Here is a 19207-nt window from a genome sequence, read left to right as displayed (position 1 = left end):
TTTGCATTGCAGAACTGCCATTTGCATTGTGTTAATCTTATTTAACCAGCTACTCAAAGATGGCAATCAAAACGGTTACTGTAAGAAATCCCTCAAGACACACACACACATGACTCTAAAAGCTTCTGAGGACAGTCTTGTATTCGACATTATTAGCAAAAGGCAGATTGATGCACATGGTTACAAAATCCCATTGTGTCATGAAATGCATTGAGAATATTACTATCCAATTAAATCTCAAGAAAACATGAGCTGTTTTCCCATGAAATCAAGATAGCACAATGCTAGTGATTGCTAAGGTGTTCTGAGTGGCTGTTAAGCCATTTTTTTGTGGTTGCTATGGTGCGCTGATTGGTTGACGGCTAGTTACTAGCCCATTTTCAATCTTCTATATGCAAAGCCCTACAGATGGCTTTTCCAAACTCATAACTTAAATCATGCGGAAAGGTTGCTATAGGATGCTTTGATAACAATCTGCAAGATTTAGGCACAATTTATATCTGTAGCACAAACATGATGAATTTTAAGATTTTTGAAAACCCCCACCAATATGAGCAATATAGTGATTTTTGCCTTAGCAATTATTGTGTCAATTTTAGTAATGACACAATAATTTTTGGTTTAATTTTAAATGCATACAGCCAAAAATTGTAAAATATCCAAATAAAATAATGAAACTGTAAGACTGGAGAAACTGGAAGAGAGGGCAACTCTCTGAGAGAACAAAGGAAATTAACATTTGAACTCTCTCTTGTGCACCATTCGAGACGCAAGTCTCACCTCAGAATCATCCTAATCTACATTTCTTTCCCTCTTCCCCCACTCCTTCTCTGAGATCACCAAAATTCACCCAAGAATCTATATGGTTTGATGTGAATAATTATCATACAGTATTACACATGTTTGGTATCATTTGAAATGTCTCAGTGCGACTGGTGCAAAGGTCTCATTCCCAAAGTAGTAAAACAAAAGGTAATGTGTTTTTAAGAGTTTAGAGAAAACTTGCACACAAAGGAGGGTGGGTCTTCCAGGCAAATGGCCTCCTGCTCTCAAAAGGTGTAACCTCTGAATGCACATTTCCATTGTTAGCAGATGTTTCCATGTGAGAGGCTTCTGTCTATATAATGAAATGCAAGAGGCTCGGGGCGTTTCTGTAACTCAGATCAGCCCATAATGTTGAAGAATCTCAAAGACTTTTTGAATTTTTCTAAATGTCGGGTTTAACCTTTTACTCTTTATCTCTGAGCATTTGATGTTATTGTATTGATTATCTGTGAACTGATTATGAAATTGGCATGATACATTTACCTGACATAATAAATTGTAAACATTTGATTTTATTCTAACGACTCTGACATTTTTTTCAGTAAAGAGTTAAAAAGAATAGTCAAACATTCGCTCACATTCAATAATGCACAGATAAAACCTTTTCATTTATGGAGTCAGATGAAATAACGAGTTAATACATGAAAAAATTTATTTCATTTAATCAAACTACTTTGCCACGCAGAGACCTCCACCCGCTGATCGAATGCCGCCATTGGATCGATTGAGTCGGGCTTACAAAATAAGAGTAATTACCAAGAAGTTACACTTTAGAAATCTCCTCCTGCAATTAGTAGAATAACATCTTAAGTGGGTCTTTCTGCCTCTCCACTGACAGGATTTCCCACTAATAGTTTCTAGCCAGTATCCTTACAGGGTGTAAAATCATGCTGAAAATATTCATATTCATAATTGTGCTGACCCCCGCAAGAGCCTGGAGTCCAGCCAGCGTTTCCTCATTCACATCAGAACAGCATTGACAAGCTCACAGAACCTAATTCTACAATTCTCACGGGAATGAGCGCAGTGAGAACACCTTACCAAGTTAATGTCAGTGTGATTAAACATTACCTTTGTTAGGAAGAATGCATAATTAGCACGGAAATTCTCCTGCTTTAACATCTCATTTCAATGAGAGGAGGCTTATCAAATTCAGGGCCAGCTGTTGCTTCACCTTTAACATTCAATGTGGGGCATTTTCCCATGGGGATAATAGCTATCTGGCTGTTAGCTTCCTCTTGACAACCCAACAAATCCCATGGCCTGTGCTATAGGCAGCAACCTTGGAGCGAATCTGCTAAATCTGATATATAAATTAGCACCATCCCATTTAAGCGGTTTCAAACCAGGTACCACCAATACAGAACATCCAAGTCCCAGCTAACCACAATTGCTGCCTCTCATTTCGGCAAATGGGAGTTATAAGCCAATACGCATGAACCAAAACCTATAGACCTTATTCACAGCTAGGCCATATTTGTTTGCATTTTTAACAGGAATAAAAGCGAGGCTGTGAGGGATAGACATCTCTTCAATGGTTGTACTGTTAATGAATGTGTTTTTGTAGTTCTATTGACAAAACACTGCAAAAAAATATATTTCCAAGATATTTCAGTAGACACACACATACACAAAACTCCAGACAACATGAGCTATGGAAAATTATAAGTGATCTAGGAGCTTTATAAAGCTTTTTAAAGCGGATGCCATTGAAACACGGCAAGTCTATCCCTCACAGCCTCCCTTTCACCTGTCATGGCGCTGCTCTGAGTAAGGTATATTCTTTAAAACAGGTTGCTTCCGGTTTAGGTCTTTTTTGTTAAATGTAAAACTCTTTTACTCAAGATATCTTCAAAGGAGCAAGCAAAACCGATGTCCATTGCACATGCAGATATGTAAAAGTTTATTTTCTCACTAAAATTTATATTTAAATTGAATAAAACGCCAAAAAATTCAAAGAACTAGTTGTGTTAGCTGATACTTAACCCTAAAAAAGGGCAAGATAATAAAGATACATCAGAACATTTATTTATTGCTATTTTCCAAATGATCAGGGGCCTGTTTCAGAAAGGAGGTTAAGTGAAAACTCTGAGTATGTTAACCCTGAAATGAGGGAAACTCATGGGAGGTATGTCAAACCTGAGAAAGCAGAGTAAGTCAAGCCCGTTTCTGAAAGAGAGGTAACTTATGTATCAGAGTCAGTTACCATGATAACTTACTCTGTGAACCTAACCTGGTCGGGAGCAGGTTTTCTTCAGTAAACCTAGAGTTTATTTCAGTCTCCTCCCCTTTTTTAAAGAGGAAGCAGTGTTTAAACACCTCATTCATTCTTTCAGTACATTTATTCATTGCTGTTTTTACTGCTGTTTTTCCCCCTATTTTTTCAATAAGATGAAGTCTAAATAATTCCTTAACTGGCAACTGAAAATACAGTAGATTAGAGTTACATCATGTAATTCTAAACAAATACAGAATTAAACTGTGGCATTTACAGAAAATCACTGAACCGTGTTCATCTGTGGGGGTGGGGGCGGGGGTGGGGGGTGAGAATGTCCATTTTTAGATATAAACTTAGATTCTATAGGTTAATAAAAATGTGAAGAAATGTGAATGTGTAGATTGTTTGATGTAGACACATTATATTAACATTACCTCTGTATGCCTCTTTGTGGCAGCAGAAACTGTTTCTTCATCCCCATCGTCCTGTGAAGATGAGCATTTGATTGAGTAAACTTTATAATACTATTTGTCATAATTTTTGGTGTATTGAGTACTTACAACTGCATGGGAGGCTCCAAAAGACAGATATTACAATCAGAATCTGTTGGGACCAACAAAAAACCCAACCCAAAGTAAAATAAATGGAAATATCAAAAATAGCCTATATAAAAAATAACATACTCAGCACCTCTTAAAGTCGGCATGAAATCAAATTTGACAAATCTTCTTTTTATATGTAATATTGTAGTGTTTATTATAAATTATTTATCTGTGCACTTCATTATTTTTTTAAATTCATGTACCCTTATAATCTTTAATCAAATACATTACCCTTCCCTCCCCCCTCGAAACGACCTCTCTACTCTTTCGGTCACGTGCCATGGCGAAAGGGTGCGGCCAGAGCCGATGAGGGTGCGGCTATCGGTGCACCGCCTCTCAGAGAACCTGTCAGTTCGCGGGAGGCTCGTATAAATATGGGCTGATTCCTGCCTGGAAATTTAGCTGCTCTTCCTCGTTCTCGTCGCCGGGCTCCTCAATAAAAAAATCCTTCATGGGAGGGTAACGGTGTGGAGTCCGGTGGAGAGAAATCCTCCACAACTGAATGTAAACCATAGACACTATAAGAAGTGGACAGAGCCATCTCATTGGAACTCAGTTGAGACAGTTGAAGCCCATTTTTAGAGATTTTTGAGCACTTTCGTTCCTGACGCGCAGACTCAAACCGACTCAAACTAAGCTTGATGACGTGAGCAACGTGTCTGACAGACGTAAATCTTCTAGTAGCTGTGCGTGAAAATTGCCAACGTTAATCTTGCAGAGACGGGGAACTTGAGCAAAGAGTTCTTTGGCGTGAGTGAGCAGGAGTAAGAATTCCGTTGCTTTTATGGACTCATTATCTATGGGCTTCTCCCTTGACGGGACGTCCCCCCGATTGCCTGCGAGCTTCTCCTCCTGTCTGTACGGTAATTTCGGTACAGCGCGACAGAGAGTCGAGTGGTTATGACGCAATCGTTAGCCTATTTTTACAAAAACTGTTTCTACGGGGCCATAATGTAACATAGAAGGTAATGGAGCCCTTTATACATTGTCGTGTTTCTTTAGAAATAAATAATGGACAAATGGAGTCTTTAAACGCCTCATATGTAAAGTTATTCGCTGTCAAAGTGACGCCAAAATGAATGGGAGTCAATGGAAATACAAGTGAAGTTCTGCTACAAGATGGCGGCACCCGGCCGGCTTCAACTTCCGGTTGATGGATTACCCCCTTGATGTAAACTGGCATTCAAATCTGCCTCTATTTTGTTTGCAACGCCCAACCTCCAACGATCCAATCAATTCCCAAAGGACGAAATCAAGCCCCGCCCTACATTTTTTTTTCTGATTTCAGAAGCCATTTCACTTGGATATACGTCACAACAAGGAAAAAATGACAATCTCAACTTCCGTTTCATGCCGACTTTAAATTTTATCAAGGCCCTTGAATCCTGGGGAGTGACTGGCTCTGATGAAGCCCCTCCAGGAATTCCTTCAGCCATTGGCCTTCCAGCATTCAGGCTCAGGGCCATCTCCATCTCCTCTGCATTTGTGGAGGTGGTGGTGCAGGTCCTCCCCCCGTTTTGCGAGCCTCTGCCTTCTTTCTGTTGGCTGAGTAGTAGTCAAATGAAAATGAACATTTAATTGTGTGAAAACAGAATTAGACCTATGTCAAAAATGCTGCTGCACTGCTATATGCTGGATGCTATTTAGTTATTTAATATGTCAAATGTTTGTAAAGTCAGGTAGCCTACACCCATGATATGCTCAAGCCTTACCTGATTATTATGTTTTTATATTTCATTTTCAGCTGCTGCCACGTTCTTTTAATGCCTGCAGGATTGCACCTACATGAAAATTAAAATTAGGTTGAATAACATAGTGTTCTTCCAGTTTCACCTCTAATATTATAACAGTTGGGTAAGTTACTCTAAAATAGTTATTAATAACTAACTAGAAATGACATCTTCAACAGTGTAATTAGATTAATGTAATAATTTCTATCTCTAGAATGTATTGGTCTACTTATATTAAATCCCATATCAACCTCAAACACTTGAACAATACAAGGAGAGACAAGAAACTCCACTTTTAATGCTTTCAAATTAACAATATGCAATTGCATGAATTATTCTTGAATTGACCAAAGTGTGTAGAGGGAGAAGGTAACATTAAAAATATACATTTTAAAAATGTATGTTAAATCCACTATTGTTTTAAACAGAATTGTTCTATAGTCTATGCAGTAGCCTGTTTAATGCAATTACATCCGATTTTACTTTAAATTACAGAAGAATTAAGAGTAATCCCTTTAAAGTATTTAGATTACTTGGTAATTAATTACACCCAACACTGTATAACAGTAATTAAAATGTAAACTTAAGCATTGACTCGAGCAACTTTTTCTCCCAAGCTAAAACAGTTCTGCTGGTGAGAAATATGCAGACCTCTTTTTGTCTGGCGCTGTTGCCATGGTGACTCATAATATCTGCGCTCCATTGATAATGGCTTTTTATAGTTGTGGTGCACGCGCTTAACTCAGAGTCAGTCAACTTAGAGTTGATTGAACTAACTAATTTCAGCTGTTCTGTAACCGTAAATCAACTCAGAGTTCAAGTTTTAACTCAAGAGTTGGTTGAACCTCCTTATTGAAACGGGCCCCAGGACCAGTGTTGGGGGGTAACTCATTACAAGCAACTTGAGTTATGTAATCAGATTACTTTTTCCAAGTAACTAAAGTAACACACTTTTAAAATTTACAACAAAATATCCAAGTTACTTTTTCAAATAAGTAACGCAAGTTACTTTGTTTTCCCATTTATTGACTGACAGCTCTCTTGTACCCATGTAGAGACAAATCAAAATGCAGAGGCGTGCAAACATGATGGTTATTGTAGTTCTAGACTAAATGTGAGCATGGATTTCCTCACTTGCACACAATAAAAGATCCAATATTCCTTAAAAATGAATAAAATCAGTGAAATACAGAATCAACTATGTAAATCTCCAATAACTATGTTTAAAGTCCCCGTGAACCGGAAGTTGCAAACATAGACAGTAAAAGAAATGGACACAGCGACCCCGTTGATTTCAACGGAGAGAGTTGAAGCCCAGGGCACTCACTTCCTGATAGCCAAGCGTTCTGCGCAGGCTCAAACTGAGCTTGACGACGTAGTTGTCACGTGAGCAACCGTTCTGACCTTCTAGTAGCTGTGCCGGGACAAATCTGAATTGAAATCTGAAACAAATCTGTTGTTGAAATATTTTGTCCCGTTGCTTTTATGAACTCTCTATCTATGGGCTTCTCCCTTGACTTTATGCCTCCATGTCCACCCGATTGCCTCATAGACAGTAAACGATTGCCTACGAGCTTCTACTTGTCTATACGGTGATTTCTCTACTGTGCGACAGAGCGTCCCGTGGTTATGACGCAATCGTTAGCCTATTTTTACAAGAATGGCTTCTACGGGGCCATAATGTAAGATACAAAGTAATGGAGCCCTTTATACATTGTTGTGTTTCTTTAGAAATAAATAATGGACAAATGGAGTCTTTGGACGCCTCAGATGTAAAGTTATTCGCTGTCAAAGTGACGCCAAAATGAATGGGAGTCAATGGGATGCTAACATCAGGTGATAGCCAGCTACAATGGCGGCCCCCGGAGGCAGCTTCAACTTCCGGCTGATGGATTACCCCCTTGGTTGCAAACGACTTTTCTCCAGTGTTGTGACGTATTTCCGAGAGAAACGGAATACTAAATGAGGCAAAATAGTGGGCGTGGCTTTTTTTCCCAACTAGCACCTGATTGGATCTAGAAAAGTAGGTGTTTTCTACTGTCAGTTGGAGGGGCGTGGTCACGGATGTTAAGCAGACGCCCAAACCGTCAAACCTATGTCATCAGGGAAGGTCCTCCAATGCAGAGGGGAGGGGAAATTTCAGATTTTGATTAAAGATTACGAAGCCAAAAAAATTTGTGTGGATTGACTTACATGGATGAATTGTTCACCACAAAACGATCAATTTAGGCAAACAAAGTAAGTATGGTCAATTTCGAATTCATGGGGACTTTAATACAACATTCATTTGTATGCCTTTAATCTCACTTGACCAATGCTTGCTTCTGACCTTCAATGATTCAGTTAACTATAAGCAAAAATGACCATAGATTTTTTTGTTTTTATTAGTAAAGTGTAAAACTGTTCTCCTGCATCTTCTTCTGTTCTCCAGAATGGCGGCCCAGCTGAACGGTTTGCTTGAGCAGCGCCCTCTACTGTACACACGTGAATTTGCATTTGCTTCAGCCTGAGGGTTATCACAATTTTCTTTGGGCATCTTTACATTTGCCCAAAAATATAACTATTACAAAAAGTTTTCACCCAGCCCAGGTGAAAAAAAAGTACCGTAATGCATTATTTTTCCCAAAAAAATTAACGCAATTAGTTACTTAGGAGTAATGCAATATTGTAATGCATTCCTTTTCAAAGTAACTTTCCACTGATCAGGACAATTTATTCTCTCATAACTTGAAAACATTCTTTGTAAAATTATTTTAAACAATAAGTATAATACATATTTATGAATATATTAACTTACTGTCTCATATTTAATACACACATTTCTAGGGCCTAAAAAAAACTGCTGAAAAACCTGTTGTACACAATCTACATGTCTTCTGCCCTCTGATTGATACTTAATACTTTTTTTTCTTTCAAGTTAAGTCATTTTTTGCGGAGAAATCTTTATCGATTTATATAAAATACATGCAAGATGAACATTTACAGGACTGAAGCAACTTGGATTTACATGATTATTCATATAATCAAATACACACGCTAAATAAGACACAACATGCTTTTGGGGAACAATAATTTGCCAATCTATATTTATCACTGAATTGCGATATATGAGCTATAAAAGCCTGATGTATGAAATATGATGCTAAACAAATTTGTAAACATGAATAAATATCAATTGAACATGTGCATTACTAAATATAGTTATTTATCTTTGGCATTATTTCATCAAAATAATATAATTTTTAAATAAGGTTTTGCCCTAGACATTCAATTCAAAACTACACAATTATTCGACATCTACTGCACTGACAGACAACCCAGACAAATTCAACCTCTTAATTCAATGAATGCCAGTCACATAGAAATCTTCAAACATAAAGTGACCATGACCAAGAACCATGAGAAGACTTACCTTTCAAGCACGGGTTGAACTCAATCCATTCATGGGATGAAGCATGTTGAAAAATTTACCTGCAGTCACGACTGGCTTTGTATAAACATTTTTATTTACTCTATACACTTACATGAACAAAACACCATATAAACACAAAGAGACTGATGCAGCGGTTAACTAACCATTTGATTCAGAGGCCTTGTACGCAAGTCTTTTTTCTTTTTTTTTCTTTTTGTGAAACACAGACGGCCGAGGCACAATGCTATCATACTGAACGGTACATGCTTAGTACACTGCCTGCATCAGGAATGGAAATCTCTCTCTATAGACACTAACTCAAAGTAAAGAAAGTATAAAAGTATCATTTTACAGCAGTTGAAATACTGACATTAATAGCAAGTTTTAAATCATTAAAACCATGAAAGAGACTAAGGAGGCCAGTCTGAAAAAAAAGAAAAAAAGATTAAGCGAAACAAAAGTTTTAGACTCATGCCTCTGCATCAGTGGAATATCATTTCTTCTGCATGTGGATGTTTGTGCCTTTTTTTTTGTTGCAAATGTAGCACTGTTACCAAGCAACCCCACCCCCAAAAAATAAAATAAAAAAAGCCACACAACCTAGTGTGAACTCCTCTGCTGTGGATTTGCCCAACTGGGAAGGTGAAAAAAAATTTATACAAAAGACCAAATTTAAAACCTCCAGGATGAGCATCAGTGGATTGACAATGGCACAACACATTCATTTCTTTAAGCCCAGCAGTAAATAAGTATGGGATGGGGGGGGATGGGGGCTGGAACAGGGGTGAGGAGACCTGGTCAAAACCCATTTCCATTAAGTGAGAAATCTTGAGATTTACGGCGAGAACTTTTTGGCTTGTGCTCTGACCCTTTTTTCATACTCCACTCTGTTTTGGCTGAAACAGAAATGCAAACACAAGATTCATAACAAAGGCAATAAGAATTTCAGTCTCAATAGGCAAGACTATATTTGAGGGTGCGTACCAGTAAATTGTGTATGCCTCAGCCTGTGCGGGATCCTGAATATTTGGTTCATTAAGGAGTTCTTGGATTCCTAGCAAGATCTAAAAAGATATAAATAAGTTTTAGTGCTTCATGAGATAATACTGCCCTCTTCAGGAATGCATTGGACATTTGGCTTTTGGATATTTTAAAAATCACACCACAAAACCATGCAGCATTTGCAGTTCAAATCTTCTAAAACAAAAAATCCAAAAAAATCCAAAAAAAGAAACCACAATTAATCCTTAAAAATGATCTTGAACTACACGTTATTGGATATACCAATTAAATGGACCAATGCATCAATTTTAGGGATGTTCATTTCGGTTTCGTCCTGACAAGACTGTTAAATTAGAGTTAAGTTAAATTAGATAAGTATCTGTGATACCTAAATGGTTTAGTTGTACATGCACAAATAGGCCACATACACTTCAGGAGTGACAACCGCTTTTAAATGCAGGAGTGAGTCAGTTACCATTCCATGCATGTACGGAACACGACTCCCGGAACTGCGATGATTGACACCGGGGTAACCATAGCAACGTTCTAGTGTCTAGTCTTTGATCTCCACTATACTGACCAAAGTAACATTACAGTGACAAAAGACCCGCTGTGTTGAGCAATTTTAATGAAAGCAGTGACGGAGGCCTCATGTTGTGGTTATGTTTGGAAACGCTGATTCACCTAAACATTGATCACCGAGCATAAACAGAAACTCAACCGTACTTGCTTGACGCGCGAGAACAAGCCTCATTGGTTCTTGCAGAAGCTCAAACGTGCTGCGTAACACGAGAAGGAACCTCATTGGTTCTTGCAGAAGCTCAAACGTGCTGCGTAACACGAGAATGAACCTCATTGGTTCTTGCAGAAGCTCAAACGTGCTGCGTAACACGAGAAGGAACCTCATTGGTTCTTGCAGAAGCTCAAATGTGCTGCGTAACACGAGAATGAACCTCATTGGTTCTTGCAGAAGCTCAAACGTGCTGCGTAACACGAGGATGAACCTCATTGGTTCTTGCAGAAGCTCAAACGTGCTGCGTAACACAAGACTGAACCACATTGGTTCTTGCAGAAGCTCAAACGTGCTGCGTAACACGAGAAGGAACCTCATTGGTTCTTGCAGAAGCTCAAACGTGCTGCGTAACACGAGAAGGAACCTCATTGGTTCTTGCAGAAGCTCAAACGTGCTGCGTAACACGAGAATGAACCTCATTGGTTCTTGCAGAAGCTCAAACGTGCTGCGTAACACGAGAATGAACCTCATTGGTTCCTGCAGAAGCTCAAACGTGCTGCGTAACACAAGCATGAACCTCATTGGTTCTTACAGAAGCTCAAACGTGCTGCGTAACACGAGAAGGAACCTCATTGGTTCTTGTAGAAGCTCAAACGTGCTGCGTAACACGAGAAGGAACCTCATTGGTTCTTGCAGAAGCTCAAACGTGCTGCGTCACGAGAATGAACCTCATTGGTTCTTGCAGAAGCTCAAACGTGCTGCGTAACACAAGCATGAACCTCATTGGTTCTTGCAGAAGCTCAAACGTGCTGCGTAACACGAGAATGAAACTCATTGGTTCTTGCAGAAGCTCAAACGTGCTGCGTAACACGAGAAGGAACCTCATTGGTTCTTGCAGAAGCTCAAACGTGCTGCGTAACACGAGAAGGAACCTCATTGGTTCTTGCAGAAGCTCAAATGTGCTGCGTAACACGAGAATGAACCTCATTGGTTCTTGCAGAAGCTCAAACGTGCTGCGTAACACGAGGATGAACCTCATTGGTTCTTGCAGAAGCTCAAACGTGCTGCGTAACACAAGACTGAACCACATTGGTTCTTGCAGAAGCTCAAACGTGCTGCGTAACACGAGAAGGAACCTCATTGGTTCTTGCAGAAGCTCAAACGTGCTGCGTAACACGATAAGGAACCTCATTGGTTCTTGCAGAAGCTCAAACGTGCTGCGTAACACGAGAATGAACCTCATTGGTTCTTGCAGAAGCTCAAACGTGCTGCGTAACACGAGAATGAACCTCATTGGTTCCTGCAGAAGCTCAAACGTGCTGCGTAACACAAGCATGAACCTCATTGGTTCTTACAGAAGCTCAAACGTGCTGCGTAACACGAGAAGGAACCTCATTGGTTCTTGCAGAAGCTCAAACGTGCTGCGTAACACGAGAAGGAACCTCATTGGTTCTTGCAGAAGCTCAAACGTGCTGCGTCACGAGAATGAACCTCATTGGTTCTTGCAGAAGCTCAAACGTGCTGCGTAACACGAGAATGAAACTCATTGGTTCTTGCAGAAGCTCAAACGTGCTGCGTAACACGAGAATGAAACTCATTGGTTCTTGCAGAAGCTCAAACGTGCTGCGTAACACGAGAATGAAATTTATTGGTTCTTGCAGAAGCTCAAACGTGCTGCGTAACACGAGAATGAAACTCATTGGTTCTTGCAGAAGCTCAAACGTGCTGCGTAACACGAGAATGAAACTCATTGGTTCTTGCAGAAGCTCAAACGTGCTGCGTAACACGAGAATGAAACTCATTGGTTCCTGCAGAAGCTCAAACGTGCTGCGTTACACGAGGAGGAACCTCATTGGTTCTTGCTGAAGCTCAAACGTGCTGCGTAACACGAGAATGAACCTCATTGGTTCCTGCAGAAGCTCAAACGTGCTGCGTAACACGAGAATGAACCTCATTGGTTCTTGCAGAAGCTCAAACGTGCTGCGTAACACGAGAATGAACCTCATTGGTTCCTGCAGAAGCTCAAACGTGCTGCGTAAACCGAGAATGAACCTCATTGGTTCCTGCAGAAGCTCAAACGTGCTGCGTAACACGAGGAGGAACCTCATTGGTTCTTGCTGAAGCTCAAACGTGCTGCGTAACAAGAGGAGGAGCCTCATTGGTTCTTGCAGAAGCTCAAACGTGCTGCGTCACGAGAATGAACCTCATTGGTTCTTGCAGAAGCTCAAACGTGCTGCGTAACACGAGAATGAACCTCATTGGTTCCTGCAGAAGCTCAAACGTGCTGCGTAACACGAGAATGAAACTCATTGGTTCTTGCAGAAGCTCAAACGTGCTGCGTAACACGAGAATGAAATTTATTGGTTCTTGCAGAAGCTCAAACGTGCTGCGTAACACGAGAATGAAACTCATTGGTTCTTGCAGAAGCTCAAACGTGCTGCGTAACACGAGAATGAAACTCATTGGTTCTTGCAGAAGCTCAAACGTGCTGCGTAACACGAGAATGAAACTCATTGGTTCTTGCAGAAGCTCAAACGTGCTGCGTAACACGAGAATGAAACTCATTGGTTCCTGCAGAAGCTCAAACGTGCTGCGTTACACGAGGAGGAACCTCATTGGTTCTTGCTGAAGCTCAAACGTGCTGCGTAACACGAGAATGAACCTCATTGGTTCCTGCAGAAGCTCAAACGTGCTGCGTAACACGAGAATGAACCTCATTGGTTCTTGCAGAAGCTCAAACGTGCTGCGTAACACGAGAATGAACCTCATTGGTTCCTGCAGAAGCTCAAACGTGCTGCGTAACACGAGAATGAACCTCATTGGTTCCTGCAGAAGCTCAAACGTGCTGCGTAACACGAGGAGGAACCTCATTGGTTCTTGCTGAAGCTCAAACGTGCTGCGTAACAAGAGGAGGAACCTCATTGGTTCTTGCTGAAGCTCAAACGTGCTGCGTAATACGAGAATGAACCTCATTGGTTCCTGCAGAAGCTCAAACGTGCTGCGTAACACGAGAATGAACCTCATTGGTTCCTGCAGAAGCTCAAACGTGCTGCGTAACACGAGAATGAACCTCATTGGTTCCTGCAGAAGCTCAAACGTGCTGCGTAACACGAGGAGGAACCTCATTGGTTCTTGCTGAAGCTCAAACGTGCTGCGTAACAAGAGGAGGAACCTCATTGGTTCTTGCTGAAGCTCAAACGTGCTGCGTAATACGAGAATGAACCTCATTGGTTCTCACACGTGAAGCGTACATGCTTGAGCTTCGTTTATCATATCTGATGTGTGCGTTGATTAATTTTTATGTGAATAAATGCCTAAATAAAAAACATATAAAGCGATCGTGTTTCTTCCGAAAATTTGGACTAAACCGTTCAATTCATATGGATTAGACTAACAATCTAAAGTGTCAAAGTGGTAGTTGCTTAAAATGGAGGGACAGAAATCCTTCCGATTTAATTAAAAATCTTCATTTGTGTTCCGAAGAGGAACGAAAGTCTAAAGATCCAAGCTTCACAGCTTACCTGCTTGATTGTAATGGCAGGCCTCCAGTCTTTGTCTTCCTCTAAAATAGACAAGCATACGGTACCAGACGGATATACATTCGGATGGAATAAAGGAGGCTCAAATTTACCTGTAGAAGAAGTCACATCATAAAAATCTGGCATAATTAAAAACACAATGTGCATACAAAGTACAGATAATGGATTAGCTCCACTAAGCATCTGATTTACACTTTGGTGGAGAGGAAGGATAGTCATCCTTAAACAGCATCCGAAGTTTGAACAAGCCTCCCTCCCACGGTGTCTGAGAATAAATAAATAAAAATTAATAAAAATAAATAAAAAAAGTACTTATTTACTTAAAGTCCCCCTGTGGAAAAAAATCCAGCTTTTAATGTTGATTATATGTCTACGTGGCATTTTAAATATGAATTTGCACATGGTTTATCTTAAAGCATAAGTCAACACCATTGCAGAGTATTTTCTCCTTAAAACGGCAGTGAACCAAAGGGTCTCAAAAAAACGGTTTGAAATCGCTGGTGTTTCTGACGTCACAAACTACCTTGTAACCAATCATCGTCAACGAGTGATCATCATTGAGTGGATCTCTGAGCTGGTGCGAGTGAGTGGAGATGGGACTAATTAGCATATTCATAGAACCAGGTATAATAAATGAGGCAAGGGTGTAGAGTTACATTCAAGCTATTTTAAGGCATGAAGAGATTTGTTTTCAAATACAAATTTTTAAATGTGTCATTTTGGTGATCGAAGAGGAGTTTTAAGGGATAAAATTGACTACAGAGGGACTTTAACATTTTGTTTTCCAATCATACAAATTACATTCTGTAGACAAGAATTCACAGGAGCAGAATTCAATATGATGTGCATACCAGAACATCATAAACAGTTATGCGTGCCTGTACTGTAAACATTGAAATGGCACTTACTCCTTTTTTCCCTGGGATGGCACACTCCCAATTCATCAAATTCATCGTTCCATCAGGGTTTTTTGTCGGTACGGCTACAAAACCCTAAAAAAAAAAAAAAAAAAAAGATTTTTTTTTTTTTTTTTTTTTCTGTGGGTGGCTGCAAAAGTTTCAAAACGTCTCTAGAATCTTTTTAATTTATGGCACACACACCCCAACAGTTTCAATAGTGACTTCTCAGCTGAATAAATTAAAATAAAGCGACATTTTAAAATAACATCTCCACCACAGATGGAAAGCACTCCCCTTCAGTAACCCCTTCGCTGCTTTTCCTCCAAAGGTTAATACTGCAGCTCTAATAATTTAAGAAGCTTCTAAAACATGTGGTGATTTGAAACTGATAAAAAAGACCCTCCATGGGTCTACACAAAGCCTGTTGCTTCTCAAACATTTAAAAAGTAAAAAAAAAAAATATATATATATATATATAAAATCTCACTCTTATTTCCTATATAACAGCCTCACATCTGTGATCGGAAACATCATACTTACAAAAGGATGGTCTTTCCGCCAAGCCTTTCGTTCTTGTGCGAGACGACTTAACGCTATACCAGACATGACTTGTGGCCCACTTAATGATTGAAAACCTGAAAAAAAAAATATATATATTTTCTCTTTAAGCAAGATGCACATATCTGTAAAACTATACACAGTCATTACGCAATTTTCTTCCTTATTAACTATCAATATTTAACTTGATAATAAACAACCCTTTTAGTTATATAAAAAATTAAAGGGGAGGAGTAATAACATTCATCAGGATTTGCTTACATTTTGACATTTAAATAAAAAAATAATAAACAATAAGTTGTTAGGTTGAGATTACCATTAAAAGGCAAAACCTTGGCTTAAAACTACATTGGGTTCATACAAATGAGGAAATGTCATTGGAGTATGAAACATCTAGGGAGCTTTTGATTTCATTAGAACATACAGTAGTGAAACTGTAGTGGTGGTGATACACACTGTTGTTTATGGTTCTAGTACAGAATAACTGCACATTTCCCAATCTCCATCAGTAGGAGATGTATGATCTGACAGAATCAAACAAATCCTGGATCTATCAACCGTCCTGGAGTCAACCCAACATGTGTGACTATGTACCGTGCTAATGAAATGTGCTTATTTTATCAGCCGTGATAAGGTTATTACGTTCAAACATCTTAACCATTTGACTGATCAGGATGTCCAATAATCCATTTCTAAAACTTATTTATTTGTCCTCTGGGGTCTCTAAAATGACACATATTGCACTCTCCCTTCATTTCAATGAAGTTCAAAATAGACAAACATCAAGATGGTTTCATTATTAATTACTCTGAGGGTTTGATCATCATGATTCAAAAGGAGCATGATTCACAATGTTTACATATTTTTTTTAAAGGCTGGGCAAGCGATTTTCTTCAGAAACATTTTTGCTATGCTGGTTGAAAGCCTCTGATAGCAATAGCCAAGTTAAGGCCTGTTCACACCGGGACAAATTTCGTGCGCGATATTCGCCGACGTTTAATGCCTCGTGACTAAACAAAGGGCGCCAATGTGAGTGTCCACACCGACGCGAAAAACGCCATGTGTAAAGGCGTCATTAAAAAAAAAAAAGCCTCTGGTTCGTTTTTTTAGTTTGACGCGCCGCGTCAAAAACTATCCGACCAATGAGATTGGCGCTTTTGCTCACGTGTCTGGAGCTTCTGAAGTTACAGTAAAACACAACTTGGGGGCGCTCAAAACACAAAACGGTCTTGCCGAGCACACATACGTAACGGCGAAGAAGATATAGACTACGCCAAGTAGCGTCTACACTGCCGGGAAGAAAAAAGACGAGGAAGATGCAAGGCAAGATGAATGTAGAGCTGCTGGTCTTGTTGGTGTCGGAACATAAAGAACTATATGACAAACGCGACAGCGACTACAAAAATCTTGATAAAAGAGAATGTTATGGAGTGGTATTGCAGAGCAAATGGGCGCCATCTAATGTCAGGGAATAAATTTGCATGTTCACTCGGCTCGTCGTCAGCGAAAATCGCTTGGGTGTGAACACAAACGCGTTGAAAAACACTGCCGAATAACGCACGTCGATATTCGTCCCGGTGTGTACGAGCCTTTAAAGTGGTCTAAATAGGTGTAGGGGGGGGGTGTGTGTGTGGAACCATTAAATGTTCACCCAATCATTCTATTCGGTCCGAAAGCAATGATATGATGTCCCTCCTGCCTGTCAACGCATGTATTCTTTATACCTCCACAGCTAGAGCAGACATTAGGCCTACACATCATCAGCGCGTTTCATACTATGAGTTAGACAGACGTCAGTCACCGAGCACCGCAACCGAAACAGCAGCCACCTTTTACAGTTCCTCCTGAACCAAAACAAGCTTATGCTGCGTTCCCGCCATAACTACCATAATTTGGATGGACGAGATAGAGACCTGCGACGCTACACCAGGAGCATTTTTTTAATCCATATTGAGACAACTAACGATTAATCGTAAACAAAATGGTTGATATTTGGTTCTCTGTATCAGGTTGTTACTTGGTTTTTGAGACTGCTTTAAAATATATATATATATATATATATATATATATAAATATATATATATATTATGTGCACTTGCCGTCAATTATAAGAATGCGGCAGAGATTAAGCAGACCAAATGATTGGAGAAATCCAGCATACATCACTTGTGGTTTCACCCGAAGATCTAGGTGACTTATTAAACCGTAAAAAAAAATAAAAAAAAAAGAGTCTTTGCATAAAATGACAATCTATAATAGTGCGGTGAGACGATAAGGTATAAATTGAGAAGTGAGAAAATTAAAAATGAATAATGTTTTCATAACCGCATGCGAAAATTGTGTAATCCGACCAACAAAGTCTCAAATTAGGGGCCATTAACTCTAAAAAGAGTTGATAAACATCAAATAAACAAACTCAATAAATCGCTGAAAAATAATTAGCTTCAAGTTAAAATCTATAATAAAATTGCATTGTAAAGTCATTCGGTGAGAGAACGCATGAATGAAGAATGCTATTAAAAATATGCAAATTACTCAGGGTTTCCCTAGTTGGCACAATCAAAGCAACTTATTTTAATGAATATGCTGCCCGCCTATGTTTGATTAGAGTAACGAGCAAATGAACCGCATTGAATGAATATACCTGTCAGATGCACATTTTTTTTGCGCGATGCCGCACAGCAGCATTCCTCACTGCGCGCACATCAGCCGCTGATTGAACCAAATCACGCTTTGTTGCGATTAACTGCTCGCGTCAAACTACACGGACAAAGATGCATACTCTGCATGTGTGCAATTACATTATTATAATACAAGCGCGCTGTAATTTGTCGCGTCGCGTGCAGTCTGGATATGCTGTTAGCCTAGCATAGGGCTAGCTAACAAAACCCGCAAACAAAACACCGCAAACTAGAGTAAACGTCCACAAATTAACCCTGCTTTTACACCAGACATACCTCGTCAGTGAAGATGAGTACTGTACTCTATCAAGAGCCGGTTAATTGGGAATTCGCGTCAAACTCAAAGCACAAATCTAGCGAAGTTTCCCTCCTGGAAAAAAGAAAACACAGACATTTAGCCAAGATAATTAGGACCCGTGAGTGCACACGCAGATGCCTGAATGAAACTTTCAACAGTGTCCATATATACTGGGTGAAATTGAATGGATTGTTTCCTATAATTACAGGCTGACGAATTGCAAGGTATTCTCTATAAACGCAAACTGATGGATATCACCTGAACGTCCAATTTAAGGTAAAATACGAACAGTTAATAGATTAATTAAACAATGTAGCTGATTGAAACATTTAGATTTTGTGATTAGTTCAATAACACTGCATTTAACTTATTTGCTGCTTATTTTTAGCGAGTCAGAAAAAAACACTGATTTAAAGGGATAGTTCACCCAAAAATGAAAATTCTGTCATCACTTACTCGGCCTCAACTTGTTCCACACCTGTATGAATTTCTTCCTTCAGTTGAAGATAAAGGAGGATATTTTGAAAACTGTGGGTAACGAACAGTTGCTGACCCCACTGACTTCCATAGTATGCAGAAAAAACACTATGGAAGTCAATGCTAGCTAACAAAACCCGCAACTGTTTGGTTTCCCACATTCTTCAAAATATCTTCTTTTGTGTTCAGCTGAAGAAATAAACTCATACAGGGTTAGAACAACATGAGGGTGA

General features: G+C 39.5%; 1 protein-coding gene across 1 annotated transcript; it reads right to left on the bottom strand.

Annotated features, from left to right (window-relative positions):
• Nucleotides 1-9526: 9526 nt before the first annotated feature.
• Nucleotides 9527-18632, bottom strand: ube2ia (ubiquitin-conjugating enzyme E2Ia). The gene is made up of 7 exons (XM_056241751.1): nt 18476-18632; nt 15501-15595; nt 14970-15053; nt 14254-14326; nt 14044-14153; nt 9772-9851; nt 9527-9683 (listed from the first exon to the last, which is right to left on the bottom strand). Exons 2-7 carry the CDS (start codon nt 15564-15566, stop codon nt 9623-9625), a joined length of 474 nt encoding a protein of 157 aa, XP_056097726.1. The 5' UTR covers nt 15567-15595; nt 18476-18632; the 3' UTR covers nt 9527-9622.
• Nucleotides 18633-19207: the final 575 nt, after the last annotated feature.

The sequence above is a fragment of the Rhinichthys klamathensis genome, unplaced genomic scaffold (genome assembly GCF_029890125.1).
Source record: "Rhinichthys klamathensis goyatoka isolate OS25496 unplaced genomic scaffold, OSU_Roscu_1.1 h1tg000670l_1, whole genome shotgun sequence".
NCBI lineage: Eukaryota > Metazoa > Chordata > Actinopteri > Cypriniformes > Leuciscidae > Rhinichthys > Rhinichthys klamathensis.
The sequence above is the reverse complement of the archived record's forward strand: the minus strand, read 5'-3'. Positions and strand labels throughout refer to the sequence as shown.

Coding starts and splice junctions, on each gene's coding strand:
- ube2ia (XM_056241751.1), bottom strand. CDS start 15,566: ATGTCTGGTATAGCGTTAAGTCGTCTCGCACAAGAACGAAAGGCTTGG. Junction 15,054..15,500: donor GGCGGAAAGACCATCCTTTT/GTAAGTATGATG, acceptor TTTTTTTTTTAG/GGTTTTGTAGCCGTACCGAC. Junction 14,154..14,253: donor TCCTTCCTCTCCACCAAAGT/GTAAATCAGATG, acceptor CTTCTTCTACAG/GTAAATTTGAGCCTCCTTTA.